The following is a 15,512-nucleotide window of genomic DNA, read 5'->3' on the forward strand; positions in this document are numbered from 1 at the left end:
GATTCTTAGCTCCATTTATGAGATTATTTTATCCTTGAAATTAAAACCTGGGATGTCTGGGTGTTTCAGTGGTTGAGCATCTGCCTTTGGCTCTGGTTGTAATCCTGGGGTCCTAGGATCAAGTTCTGCATCAGGCTCCCCAGAGGGAGCCTGCTTCTCCATCTGCCTATGTCTCTGCCTCTCTCTGTGTGTCTCTCATGAATAAATAAATTAATTAATTAAAATCTTAAAAAAAATAAATTAAAACTTGATAACAATATAAAAACTATTGCAACCCCATTTCATTCATAAACATAGTTACAAATATGCTAAGCAGAATTCTGTATACAAATAATATCAATAATACAAAGTTGGAATCATTCCAGGAGTGCAAGGATGGTTTAATGTTAGAAAGTCAATTAGTGTAACTTATCATATAAATAGTGTGTTTGCAAAGTCATGAAACAGAATAAGCATCTTTTAAAGCTGTATATTATCTCCATATCCAAATAATATGATCATTGATGTAGGAAAATAATGTTAGGTTTCAAAGCCGATGACCAAGAAAGAATTCTTGACTGTTTGGTGCAAAAAGGTGATTTTATTAAGGCATAGGCACAGGACCCGTGGGCAGAAAGAGCTGCATTAGGGTCAAGAGGAGTGGCCCATTATATAGTTTTAAGTTGGGAGAAGGTTAGGGATAGCATAAGTCTCTAAGGAATTTTGGAAGCAAACTTTCCAGGACCTGGAGGGGGCTAGCTATTGTTGGGAAAAGGTCATTTATTACCATGTAATAAAACCTGAGTCATGAGACCCGTCAGATGTATATTGGTGAGCCATATGCTTGGGGGACGATTGCCAACATGTATCTTGGCAGATTGAGATAAAGGAAATTTCTAAAGGAATATTTATATGTTAAAGTAGACTTACAGGATCCTGGGGATTGGGCTAAGATTGCCTTTTGCTCTTAGCAAAGTAGTAACATTGAGGCAGACAGTTGAGTCCCTAGTGGAATGTCACTCTGCCTATTTCAAGGACTTGTCAATGGTAGTAAGGAAATTAATAATTTTTCTTCTGCCTTTGTTTCCCACATCAGTCACTACCCCACCCAGCAAAGTACCTATAAATTTGAAGCAATGGTTTCAATCATTAATCTGAAAAAAGTATAATAAATATACTCCAGAATGACCAGAACATCTGGAAAAATCTGGATTTTAGCAGAGCACTTTTAAATAGTGAAAAAATCATCAAGTCATAAAGGAATTAACTTCTAAATGGAGTTTCAGTAGCTATCTCAAGATGTGGATAAAATGAAAAAAAATCATAAAGTGGGGATATCCAGAAGGGTTGGTGCAATACATTCTTCCAAGCCATTTTAAATGACTTATAGTTCTGGGTTCCTGGGTGGCTCAGTTAGTTGGTCTTCTGCCTTTGGCTCAGGTCTTGATCTCAGAGTCCTGGGATAGAACCCAATGTGGGACTTCCTGCTCAGTGGCAAGTCTGCTTCTTCCTCTGTGTCCCTCCCCCTGCTTGTGTTCTCTTTCTCAAATAAGTAAAATCTTTTAAAAAATGAGTTGTAGTTCTAATCCACTAATGTACTTTTTATCTACCATTATTGTTGTAGTGATACAAAACAGCTCTATGACTTAGAAAGAGGAAAAGACTTCTCTCTATTACACAGTATATTACGAACTTGGAAACAAATAAAATTCCTTCGACAACAGCAAGGATTTACAAGCACCCCAGTAAAATTACAGTTTCAAAGGTGAGTGGCTGCTTTATTTGTTCTTATAGGTCTCCTGAGGAACTGTGCATGAATTACTGAGAATTTACAGTAACTAGGAGAAAATCCAGAAGCTAGACAACTATTTGATGTAGTCAACAAAGGACTTGTATCTTGAATATATGAACAATTCTTACAACTTAATAAGACAACTCAATTTTTAAAATGGGCAAAAGATTTGAACAGACACTTCACTAAAGAAGGTATATGGATGGCTAATGAACACATGAAAAGATGTTCAGTGTCATGTCCTGTCAATAGAGAAATGTAAATTAAAACCGCAATGGGAGTATACTATAGACCACTTAGAATGGCTAAAATCCAAAACAAAATGAAATTAAAAAGACAATAATAAATACTGACAAGGATACTGAACAAAAGGAACTCTCATTGATTGCTGATGGAAATGCAAATACTAATAGCCATTTGAAAACAGTTTGGCACTTTATTATAAAACTGAACAAGACGGGATCCCTGGGTGGCGCAGCGGTTTAGCGCCTGCCTTTGGCCCAGGGCGCGATCCTGGAGACCCGGGATCGAATCCCACATTGGGCTCTCGGTGCGTGGAGCCTGCTTCTCCCTCTGCCTATGTCTCTCTCTCTCTCTCTCTCTGTGACTATCATAAATAAATAAAAATTAAAAAAAAAAACTGGACAAGATGAGTAATCATACTCCTAGGTGAAACATACAGTCATAAAAACATAGTGGAGGAGATAGTTACAGTTAGAAACTGTACTTGTTAATCACTTAAGCTGTCTGTGAACTCAGTGAAATAGCTGGTTCCCTCCTCACAACCCACTATCTTATTTTCAAAGCTGTAAGAGATTAATGTTACTTGAGCCTGTTAAGAAAGATGTTTACTTTGTTGATTTTTTTCCCTACTGCAGTGGTTTTTAATGACAGTGCTTTTTTTTTTTCTTTAAGATTTTATTTACGTATTCATGAGAGACACAGAGAGAGAGAGAGGCAGAGACACAGGCAGAGAGAGGAGCAGGCTCCATGCAGGAAGCCCGATGTGGGACTTGACCCCAGGTCTCCAGGATCAGGCCTTGGGCTGAAAGGCAGCGCTAAACCGCTGAGCCACCCGGGCTGCCCAATGACAGTGCTTCTGACAATTTCTAAACCTAACCCAGCATGAAACTTTATCGTAGAGTCCTGAATTCACGTATACTGGCGTACTTGCCTCTGTGTCTTTAAACCAGTCTGATACACATATGCATTATGAAACCCTGAGCACAAAAGGAAAGCAACAGATGCCATCAGTTTAGCACAGTAGCTCTGGACCAACATTTGCTTACTTGCCACTCACTCTCATTGTCAGTACCGTCGACCTTGAGATGTAAAATTGTGTGTTGGAAGTGATTGGTCATATGCGTCGTATGTGTGTTAGCAACACCAATCCAACCACTCTTTCTGCTTCAAATAATTATATTTATTATTAATTAGGATAAAAATGAATAAATGTGATGAACAAAACCAAGAAGAATTGCTAGGAATGTCTGAGACCAAGAAGGAAACTGAAGGAAAAGTATTGGAGAATGGGGAGAAACAGGAGGTATTTACATTACAAAATACCATTCAACTCCTCTGGTGAAAATATTTAATTGTTTGGTAGAATAGAAAATCATTGTATTTGTAACAGTTACCCAACGGAATGACAAATGTAAGAAAGAAACAAAAGTTTAAAGAATAGTTGTCTTAAGCAAGGAACTTACATTGTAAATTATATATTTATATTTTGGTTTCTAGAGCTTCTCATATTTAGCTTCAGAGCTTGAAGAAACAGATATAGAAAGAATAAAGCCAATTACTTTGATGCCACAACTTTCTTTCACTGCAGAATTAACAAACTTATCCAAGTGTTCACTGTAAGCATTTTAAAGGATTATTTCTTCATTATATATTATCTCTTTATTGTATTGTTTTAATAATAGTGTTAGCTTTCTTGAGTGCGTACCATATGTGGGGCACTTTACTAAGTTTTTAAATACATTTGCACATTTAATTGCAACCATAGCTCTGTGGTATTATCCTCCTCTTAGAGATGGGCGAATTTATGCTTATGGAAGGGTAAGTTGCCCAGGGTCACACTTCTAATTCATAACTGAGGTGTAGGACATAAACCTGTTTGATTTGATTATTGTTTTTTGTTTGTTATTTGTTTTGCTATGGCAATAATTTTTGTTCAAGTATAGATAGGCAGGATATAAAGCCATTGTAAAAAATAAGACTACGTGGTTGCCCTTGCTTATCAAGGGAGCCTCTTGCTTTCATAAAAGTATTCTGTATCTGGAGGATCCTCTGGGAAGTTTTCAACTTTGACACAAATTTCTTTCCTTCCCATTTGTGACTTTTTCCATGAGCTGTTTTCTCCCTATTCCTAGGACCTTCATGCAAAAACAGATCTAATACAGATCCCCATTTCTCCCATCTCTAGGCCTGTGGATCTCATCTCCTTAAAAGAGGCTGTGGCAATTTAGAACACTGAATTAGGTCCAACTTTTCAACATCTCTGTCCCATGGGACACTTTGTACTAATTCATCTTTGAGTATTGTGAATGTGCATCATTTAAGCAGAGTTGGAGGGTAGCAAATGCCCAATAAATATTCATATTTATGAAATGAACGGATGAATGATTACATTTAAAATGAACATAAAGATATTGGCTAATTGATTTTAAATATAAATAAATAAATAAATAAATAAATAAATAAATAAATAAATAAATAAAATAAAATGAACATAAAGAGTAGCAGACACAAAAGCACAATTACCAGTTCCCTCTTTCTGATTAGCAAAGTGCAGCAGTGGAGGAGTGCTTTTGTTCTACACCTACTTCCAAAGAGGGCCTGAGATAATCTTTATGTAAGACATGCATACAAAAGGACCATCTTAATGAGGATAAGATAACAAGAGCCCTAAAACAGGAAGTTAGAAGTAAAGAGCGGAAAGAGAAGGAGGAAGATAAATGTACTGGAAAGCCAAGGCTAAATCTTGGTGGAAGTCAAGGCAAAAGGAAATAGGATGTGTTCTATCTTTTCAAAGCTATTGTTATTGTGGGGCATTACTCATTATCCATTTAAAATGTCCAGTTGAGGGGCAGCCTGGGTGGTTCAGTGGTTTGGCGCTGCCTTCAGCCCAGGGCGTGATCCTGGAGACCCGGGATCAAGTACCGCATCAGGCTCCCTGGATGGAGCCTGCTTCTTTCTCTACCTGTGTCTCTGCCTCTCTCTCTCTCTTTCTGTGTCTCTCATGAATAAATAAATAAAATTTTAAAAAATAAAAATGTCCAGTTGAATTGATTCTCTAGAAAAGAAGAATATTGTTATTGTTTTGCTATGGCAATAATTTTGATTATTATCATGATGTCAAGGATAGAGATGAAGGGAAGGATTAAAGAATAATTATAAAGGGTTTATAGGTAATGAAAAAGGCAGGATTTCCTGAGGATGAATATAATCATGAATTAATGAATTTTCATAATCAGTTCACAAGCTCATTATTAAAACTACTTTCAGAGGGCAACATAAAGAGCGAATATACCTGACATATTTCTCTAATGGTAATTGAGAAGATAGTTAGAAGAGGCCAACAGAGAGATAGGAAAAATAAGTAATCTACATGGGCAGATACGGGCACCACTGGGAGATACTGGACCCACAGGGTGATTAGCGTGGAGAACAGAAGGGCTTGTTACGTTTCAACCCAGAGCCTTATCTCCCAACCAGTCCTCTCCCTTCTGAAAAAGAGAAGTCCTAAACATCATTAGGTCAGTTACCTTGCAGCTGAGAAGATACTCAATGTTGGAAATGAATGAATGACTGGAAGACTCTCTTTAGGAGTTTTATATCACTTAAGGGATTAGTTTATTTCCCAGCAAATGTTTCATAGAAGGCGCAGAGAATCTGGCTTGCCTCTCTGATCTTTGCAGTTAGAGAAAGAATGTCTGGGAGAAAGAGTGTATGACCTAAAGCCTAAAGGGATTTATAAAGACCTTAAAGAGGACACAGCAAGCCACCTCACTGAGGTTATTGAAAAATAGCATATTTCTTTTAAAAGTGTGTCTTTCTTCTAGAAGTCAGAAAATATTTTTGAATTTTAATTTCAAGCTCCTCCACCCCCAATCCTAAGTCCCTCTGTTTTCTCCTCTTAAAAAATCTCTTATGATGGGTAAATGTCATCATCTAAGTTTCAGTTTAGTAAAATAAATAGCTGAGTGTTTTATGGTTCCTTGATCTTAGTTCTTTCTCTATGTTTGAATAAACATCATTAAAAAAACACATTTGAAATCGAACTCCAGTAAAAAAATATACAAACCGCCCCCTCCACATTTGAGTAGGAGAGGCTTTAATTCACACATAGGCAAGTGTTATTGGGCTTAAAGATAGCATTTGTCCTCTAAAATGGTCATAATTTAATATACTTAGGTGCATTTTGAAAAGAACAATATTTTGTATCTATTTTGTTTTTCAAGGATCCTTTAAAGATTTATTTATTTTTTAGGCACGAACAAAAGAGGAGAGCCAAAATACAGAAGCTTAAATATTTTATTAAAATATTATACAACGATAAACAGGTTTCTTGCAGTTCAGTATCTCCCCTTCAGTTTGATTTTAAGGTCATGTTTCAGCAAATTTTCAATATTCAGTTAATATGTTGGCCTGAAACAATTTGCTTGGAGGTATGTCATTATCATTTACTTTTGTGTCTTATTTTATGCCATACATAATTTTAAATTTCTTGTTAGTTACTGTTTTATGTGACAAGTAATTTCTATTTAGAGATGACCAATCTATATGGGTAAGCAAGATACTTACAAATAATATATTTATAACAGCAATAGTCTTTTATACTACAAGTACAAAATTATTTGATTTGTGGTTCTTCTGAATACTTCCATTCTCTCCTGCTAAAATTCCTACCAACCTTGGATGTGCAGCACTACTCTTCATTTGCAGTGAGATGGAAAAGGGCTATTTAAACTGTAATGTGTAGCATAGCTGTTGTTAGCGCGGAATGATTTCTCCAAATTGTCTCAGCCCTGATTAGTGTTTTCAGTGTCTTGCTGAATTTGTAGGTATGTATGTGTGTGTTTATTTATTTATTTATCTGTTTGTTTATGTTTTGGATCCCTTTAAGAATCTGATGAAACAACATACAGACTCCTGATCCCTGTCAAAAGACCCCACCATAAGAACCCCTGCACTAAAGGAAGAAGAAAATAGGACAATGGAGAAAATTTAGAGACATTAGAGTATAGATAAGAAGTCTTGATGCCTAACATAGAGGTTAAATTTGCAACTAGATCTGAAAGGAAAGTTAGGAGGGAATAAATATTTTTGTATGTGAGTGTTGAGTGAGGTTTGGGGAATGGGGAGAGAATTATAAATCTAAATCAGAGGTATTTTTACAATACCTATAATAATTTTTTTCTATCCCTGATCAGAGGCTACATTCATTTTGTTCATCTATATTATCAAATTTCTATCATCTTAAAATGTACTTCTGTTGAAATTCCTATTTAAAAAATATACTGACTATACCTTTCTATGATACCTAAAATAAATTGTGATGTAATAATACAACCACTTGAAGTGTAAAACTTGCCTCCACCCTAAGTAGATAAATGTGTATTTTGAATCCTTCATCATCCTACTACTTAGAACATGATCTTAACAACCTAAGAGGCAGGGAAAGAAAGGAATCTAGCTAGGAATAAAGTGCACCATGAGCAACTGCAAAAATTGCAAAATAAATCTATATGCCCTAGCCTAACAGATTCTGACCTACGTTTTGAATTTACTCCTTATCATTCCTCTTTATTCACTTTAGCAAAATGAACTGCTTGGTTTTTTTCCCCCATATATCCTTGCAATTTCCTACTTCTGAGCTTTTGAACATTCTAGTTCTCACACTTACAAGGCCCATTTTCATTCTTGACACTCCAACCCCACCACACAATGGCTTTGAGAGCTGCCATCAGGGGACAAGTCTCTCCCAGAAGACTTCACTCATGGAGATGGAATTCTCTACCTTTACATTTACTATTCATGATATGGCCTCCAGCCCTCAGGGGTCCCAGCAGTTTCAGAAACTGGATTTATCGACAGTCCCATGAAAATATATCTATATCCTCTAAACAAATCACAAGGCTGATGTGTAAACTCAAAATGCCAGTTCAACATTTGAATATAATTATCAGTGCATTACCCCTTTTCAGTTAGCCAGGTTACTGATTTGCAGTAAGAAATTTCTTTCATAGACCTAGATACTGTAAGTCCATTAGCTACAACCCCTACAAACCTTTCTGCATTAGGTATAGATACCTTTGTCAAGGAACTACTGTGCTAACTTATAGTAACTCTTACAGGGACAAAAATTAGATGACCAGAAAAATTTTTATATTTGCTTCTTTGACTTCCTTTTTTCTTCTGCATTAATTAACACATTTCTTCCTTTGGTTAATTAACCAGCCTTTTGATTGACACATTCTTATCTTTGAAGAAACATGTTTTCCCTCCTTGATTTCCTTCTTCTTTAAGTACATGTCACTGTTTCCTCAAACACTGACAACACAATATAGGTCAAAATAAGATTTTCTTTTCTTTTCTTTTCTTTTTTTTTTTTTTTAAGATTTTATTTATTTATTCATGAGAGACATAGAGAGAGGGATCCCTGGGTGGCGCAGCGGTTTGGCGCCTGCCTTTGGCCCAGGGCGCGATCCTGGAGACCCGGGATCGAAACCCACATCGGGCTCCCGGTGCATGGAGCCTGCTTCTCCCTCTGCCTGTGTCTCTGCCCCTCTCTCTCTCTCTCTCTCTCTCTCTCTCTGTGTGACTATCATAAATTAAAATTAAAAAATTAAAAAAAAAAAAAAAAAGAGACATAGAGAGAGGCAGAGACATGGGCAGAAGGAGAAGCAGGTTCCTTGTGGGGAGCCTGATACGGCACTTGATCCCAGGATTTCGGTATCATGACCTGAGCCAAAGGTGACACTCAACCACTGAGCCACCCAGGCGCCCCAAAATAATGTTTTCTTAAAAAAATTAGGTTTGTACTTATGGCAGTGATGGAATTCTAGGAGAAAGAACAGCATACAGAAGCAGAAGACCTGGGTTCCAGTAGACATCTATGGAGTTGTCTACTCGGCACCTCCCTTACTCCTTCTTCTGGGACTCTCTCCCTCCCCTACCTCCCATAGATTTTTAACTTGTCCTCGGACTCCATGAGCTAATTAATCTCCCCTTTTCCAAAGCAATCCAACCTGGGTTTCTATCATTTACTAAAACTAAAACTAATGTAGTTTCATATAGAAACTCAATTTCTTCATTTATAAAATTGGAAGAGTAATACCTATTTCCTATAGTTTTTATCAGTCTTAAATGAGATAAAGAACTTTAGAAGTGCCTACAAGGGATCCCTGGGTGGCTCAGCAGTTTGGCACCTGCCTTTGCCCCAGGGCATGATCCTGGAGTCCCAGGGAGTGGGAGGGAGCCTGCTTCTCCCTCTGCCTCTCTCTCATGAATAAAAAAATGAAATCTTAAAAAAAAATGCTGTACAAATTAAGTTATTTGGATATTGTGTTATATATACCTATATGCTCAGAACTGTATTTGTAATCCTTTTATTCAACTCATTTTCTTTGAAACTAGTAAAAGATGTTATATTTTTAAGGACTTAAGATTATCTCTTTTCTCATAATCATGTGGATGAAATGCTCTAGAGAAATACCTATTTTATATGCTAGTATTTTTTTAAAAGAATAAAAGTATGTTATTGAGGGTTCTCATTTTAACTCTCCCCTCCCCCATTTTGTGCTTTCAGTGAGCTATCATTCATTTCTTTTATATTTAGGTTTATGAAGTAAGTAAAAGGACAAGCTTATTGGCAAAACTATATTTACCTTTACCTAACAATACAGAGTTGAAAAGCAAAACTGTTTTGGAATATGTAGAGTTTAGCTCTGATGAGCTAGTCATACCTGCATATGGAGAAGTAGGAAGCAGTAAGTTTATTTAAAATGTCGCCTTCCCCACCTTCCTTCACTTTATGAATTCCATATCCTACACGACTCTGAGTCATTTATGTGATTAAAGAATGCTATGTTTGTAGTATATATATTTTTTAAGATTTTACTTATTTATTCATGAGAGACACATAGAGAGGGGCAGAGACATAGACAGAGGAAGAGGCAGGTTCCCTGAGGAGAACCTGATGCAGGACTCTATCCCAGGACCCTGGGATCACAACCTGAGCCAACCACTGAACCACTCAGGTGCCCCTGTAGTATTAGGTTTAAAGTCTATTAAATTCTCTTTTCAGATGTTTAACTAACATTTAAAAAATAGGGATCCCTGGGTGGCGCAGCGGTTTGGCGCCTGCCTTTGGCCCAGGGCGTGATCCTGGAGACCCGGGATCGAATCCCACGTCGGGCTCCCGTGCATGGAGCCTGCTTCTCCCTCTGCCTGTGTCTCTGCCTCTCTCTCTCTCTCTCTCTATCATAAATAAATAAAAATTAAAAAAAAAAATTTAAAAAAAAAATAAAAATAAAAAATATTTTATTATTTGATAGAGAAAGAGTACAATCTTGGGGGTGGCAGAGGAGAAGCAGACTCCCCATTGAGCAGAGAGCCTGATGTAGGGCTCCATCCCAGGACCGTAGGATCATGACTTGAGCCAAAGACAAACACTTAACCAACTGAGCCACGCAGGCACCCAAAGTAACATTTTTTAAACTTTGTCTTGAATCAGATCTTTGGGAAATCTAAAATTTGGAATTAGCACCTGTAATTTTCCTAAATCATCTGAGATGAGAGCAGTATGCTCTCTGGAACAAGGGCTCTGCTCCTGAGTGGAGAGATGGCTCTGCTTCTGCCTCTCCTTTAGGAAAGCCTACAGATGCTCCAGGATGTACTGATTCATCTTTGAGTATACAGAAGGGAGGTAGAGAAGAAGTGAGAGAAAAAGAGAAAAGAAGGAACAAGAAGGGATATTTCTGTTCACTTTAAAAAAAAATTAAGATTTTATGTATTCATGAGGGACACACAGAGAGAGAGGCAGAGACACAAGCAGGCTCCATGCTGGGAGCCTGATGTAGGACTTGATCCTGGGACTCCGGGATCACACCCTGAGCTTAAGGCAGCCGCTCAACTGCTGAGCCACCCAGGCATCCCTGTTGACTTGTTTTTCAAAGGATTTTACTCCTCATGCAATTAAATTCAAGTTAGGGTGTCTGTGAGAAGACTGCCATTCCTCTCCTTCTCCCCCGGATTCCTTCTCTTTCCCTTCCTCCTCCTAGGATGCTTGTGTCCATCTGGTAAAAAGGAGTTATGAATAAGTGAGCAATGAGAGAGAAGAAAATAAGTAGGGAAAAGGCTGGAAAGGACAGGAATAGAGAGGAATATAGTTTGTTGAGAGTCTAGCTGAAACAGGAAAACAGGGTTGTGAGAACACAGGAGAAAAGACTTAGGGCAAACAATTTAGGAAGCACTAGGAAGTCAGCAGAAGTTTTGAGGAGTATTGTTAAGCTCTCTAGAGATTGAGAAAGAAAATGGATAGAGGGGACGACTCAGGAATGTAGAGAAAGGGAAAGTAGTAGCTAGTTTGCCTCTAGTTCTGCAGTCAGCAGTCCTTTCCCTGTTGGAAGCCACTTCCAGAAAGAAAGGTTAAAAAAGCTTCTAGTTTTAAGAAGAGGACAATAGAGATGTTCATCCCTAGATCTTCAGATTGACTGATATTTTCCTCTCTTTTGTAGTCTGTTTGAAATGATCTCCCTTGAGGTACCTTAGATGGGAAGTGGGGGAGAGATCTAAGGTTAGAGCCTGGGGTCACCACAGAGCAGCCTGAGTTCCACAAGTAGAGTCATGGAAAAAATCTACAATGTGTCAAATTCTATGCTTTATTAAAAATTCATGTGTTAATGCTCTTTATAAACAGATGTGCCTTTTCTTCTTGAGGGGAATGGAACTGAGGAGCTTTGTCTTTTGACATCAGGAAAACTAAGTTACTCTCTATCATGGGCTTTAGACGAAAATGGTATTCCTCTGACACCCACGTCACAGTCCTTAAGATCTGCTTACTGCAGGTAATCAACTTTTATGCTTGAAAAATAATGCCACTCCTCAGCAAAGTATCACACAAAACCTGTGTCTGTAAAGGGAAAACTGCAGCAGTGGTAAGAGCAAGCTAGTTTATTTAGACTATTTTTATTTGGATTTATATGTAAGTGAATGTATTTCTTTAATGCTTAGGCTTATAGTTACATGGATGATGGGGGAAGTGGTTCCACAGCTCTTGCAGGCAGAGGCTAAGACTCCCAAGGATTTTATTTCTGGAATCTTTGTATCTCCCAACCATTCTGGACTATGAAAGTATCATTTATGCATTATCAATTTGCTAGAAGAAAAATCCTAGAAATCTTATTCTATGCTCTAGGACTTCTTAGGGAAATTGAGATTAATTTCTAGTTCATACCTCAAATAAGATTGCTAGAATGAAGTACAATAAAAATCTATAAAAATTATATACTGATTTATATACTGTGTTGTGTTTAAAGAAAACAGTTAATATAAAGGACCAAGTAGATTCCATAATTAAAAATTAAGGAATGATGATAACAAAAAGATGGCCTTCTCCTCCCAATCTAAACACATATTAAAGAAAACATTGTTATTATACCCAACTATATGACATTATGGAAAAGTCAGAACTATGGAGACAGTAAAATATCAGCGGTTCCAGGCAGGAGGAGACAGGGATGGATAGGCAGGATTTTTAGGGCAGTGAAACTACTATTTGTATGATACTATAATTGTAGATAAATGTCATTACATATTTGTCAAAACCCATAGAATGTCAACACCAAGAGTAAACCGTTAAGATAAACTGTGGACTTTGAGTAATAATGCTATGTCAGCCATTTACTATATAACAAATGCAATTCTTTTATTGCAATGAATGTAATAAATTATAACTCTGGTATGGGATATTAATGGTAAAGGAGACTGCATGTTTGGGGAAATAGGGAACATATGGAAACTATGTGCTTTCTGATTGTTCTTGGTCTGAACTTAAAACTGTTCTAAAAATTTCAATTTTTAAAATAAAATAATTTTTAAAATTTAAAGCATTGCTATAAATAACTTGGATTAGACAGGAAATCAAAACTGAGAGACTATTTTAAAATAACAGTGAGAGAACACTATAAATAAAGCCAATGGCATTTGGCCAGAGTCATAGTAAGAGTTCATAAATGCTTTTCTTGGCAATAGTTTTAGAGAAAAAAAAACAAACAATTGTCAGTAGTACTCAGCAATTGATGGTGAGGAAGCTGAGGTCACAGATGTAGATTACTTACCAAGAAGTTTTAAAAAGAGGCTGAAAATAAGAGAGACAACAGAATCATAGTATAGGTTTCTTGAAAATTAGGGCAATTTTTATCTTCTTATAATAAGTGATGAAATCCATAGAAAAAAGAGCCAGAATGTATTAGAGTATGAGATCCTTTAGAGTCCAGAAGATTTTGAATCAGAATGCAGGAGATAGCTTGGCTGTAGAGAAGAGGAAATATCTTTTCAAATCAGAGAAGGAAACAAATCACTGTGTAGACAGGAACATAATTTTGATGATGTCCTTGTTTTGCTAAGTATGCAAGATAATCTTAGAGACCTGAATAAGGGCATTTTAAAGAAAAATAGACAATAAAGGTAATCCATTTTGGAGCTAGTGAATAAGCTCTTAAGACTCTGAACCATTATTTGCTTGTATTTCTTTGTTTTTCCCTAGCATCATCCCTACTGTGACTCTTTCCAATCTTTGCCTCCTCATACTATTTTCTGCTTTCTTTTTGGAGTCAAATGTTTGTCCTCTTTACTCTAAAGCTAACATTTAGACAGGTAATTTGGAACTTTCTTTGTCTCCTTTAGGACCTTGATGACATATTTATATCCTTTTCTTTCATTATGTTTAACTCTTCCATTTCCCTAAGCTGTTAGTCTTTTGTATTAAAGAAGCCCTCTTTGTTTTATTTTTATTTTTTTTTAATATTTTTTTTTAATTTTTATTTATTTATGATAGTCACAGAGAGAGAAAGAGAGGCAGAGACACAGGCAGAGAGAAGCAGGCTCCATGCACCGGGAGCCCGACGTGGGAATCAATCCTGGGTCTCCAGGATCGCGCCCTAGGCCAAAGGCAGGCGCCAAACCGCTGCGCCACCCAGGGATCCCGCCCTCTTTGTTTTAAAACAAAGAAAAACCCAAGCATTTGATTAAACCCTGAAAACCTGTCTTGGCCATTTTTCGTGTCCAAGTTGTCATTTGTGTGCTGATCTGTGTACAAGACCTCCACTTTTTATTCCGCATTCCCTCCCTGATTCAACCCATTTATTCCTGAAGAGTACCAGTGACCTTTGAGCCATATTCATGGCCTACCCTTATCATTTTCTTCTTGAAGTCTTTTCTCCTGTGGCTTCTGTGATGCTGCAGTTAGCAGTTCCAGTTACTTGGGAACTCAGGTTCACAAAAGATTGAAAGCAGTTCTGTGAAAGATTGGGACAAATGACAAATTTTAAGAGGCAGTGAATTCTAAGAGAAGGCTTCAAAGTCCAGAAAAGTCCATTTACCCTTAAGAAGCTTACTGTCTTTTTTTAAAAATTTAAATTCATTTAATTAACATATAATGTATTATTAGTTTCAAAGGTAGAAGTCAGTGATTCATCAGTCTTATATAACACCCAGTGCTCATTACATCATCTGCCCTTCTTAATGTCCATTATCCAATTACCCTATCCCCTACCCCTCTTCCCTCCAGCAACCTTCCGTTTGTTTCCTATGATTAAGAGTCTCTTATGGTTTGTCTCCCTCTCTGATTTCATCTTGTTTTATCTTTTCCTCTCTTCCGCTATGGTCCTCTGTTTTGTTTCCTAAATTCCACATATGAGTAAAATCATGGTAATTGTCTTTCTCTGATTGACTTATTTCGCTTAGCATAATAACCTCTAGTTCCATCCATGTCATTGCAAATGGCAAGATTTCTTTTTTGATGGCTGAGTAGTATTCCATTGTGTGGGTGTGTGTGTATAACAAAACATATATATATATATATATATATAAAAGAAAAAAATATATATATACACACACACCTATCTCACATCTTCTTTATCCATTCATCTGTCAGTGGACATCTGGGCTCTTTCCATAGTTTGACTATTGTGGACATTGAAGCTTAGTGTCTCTTAAGGGAGAGAGTAGACATTTATCAAAAAGCTAGGATACAAATTAGAATGTGAGAAGAACCAAGAGAGATATCACACCTAAATCTTCTGTTTTACCCTTAAATGCAGGGGATAGATAGGTTTTATCTTTAACTACCTGGAATGAGTAGGTTTTACCCTGTGTAACAGATGAATAACCACATTTTATATGCAAATTCACAAAATATTTTCCTCTATGTTAGTGTGTTAAGGAATGTAGATGCAAGAGGGGTTCCTGGAATTCCATGGTTCATTAATGCACAGAAGCTTTTTGAATGGGCAAATGAAGTAAAAATTGATCCAAATAATCCAGAATATTCTGATTTAATGGAATTTATTATGGTAAGTTGTAGCAAATATCAATAATGTAAATATATTCTATTTCCTAAGCTCTAACCTCCTATACTTGATAGTTTGCTGTGTATGTTTCTAGGCATCAGGAGGCAGGTAAAGATAAATCTAAGGACAGATATGATTTTCAACCAGTTTTATACGGTATT

General features: G+C 36.9%; 1 protein-coding gene across 49 annotated transcripts in view; it reads left to right on the forward strand.

The window, feature by feature from the left end:
- Nucleotides 1-15,512, forward strand: part of CC2D2B (coiled-coil and C2 domain containing 2B) — a 108,200-nt gene that overhangs the window by 33,098 nt on the left and 59,590 nt on the right. For 32 of the 49 annotated variants that reach the window (XR_005380453.1, XR_005380454.1, XR_005380457.1 and 29 more), the window contains 7 exons: nt 1,604-1,744; nt 3,209-3,317; nt 3,512-3,630; nt 6,267-6,444; nt 9,618-9,768; nt 11,700-11,847; nt 15,216-15,354. Coding sequence is in view for 39 of the 49 variants with exons in the window: in XM_038578316.1 (XP_038434244.1) it covers nt 1,604-1,744; nt 3,209-3,317; nt 3,512-3,630; nt 6,267-6,444; nt 9,618-9,768; nt 11,700-11,847; nt 15,216-15,354 (985 nt within the window). In the remaining 10 variants the exon portion in view is untranslated. Of the gene's footprint in view, nt 1-1,603; nt 1,745-3,208; nt 3,318-3,511; nt 3,900-4,199; nt 4,994-6,266; nt 6,445-9,617; nt 9,769-11,699; nt 11,848-15,215; nt 15,355-15,512 lie in introns of those variants that run through there. The other 17 variants (XR_005380459.1, XR_005380458.1, XM_038578310.1 and 14 more) reach the window with 11 other exon arrangements.

The sequence above is a fragment of the Canis lupus genome, chromosome 28, assembly GCF_011100685.1.
Source record: "Canis lupus familiaris isolate Mischka breed German Shepherd chromosome 28, alternate assembly UU_Cfam_GSD_1.0, whole genome shotgun sequence".
Classification (NCBI taxonomy): Eukaryota; Metazoa; Chordata; class Mammalia; order Carnivora; family Canidae; genus Canis; species Canis lupus.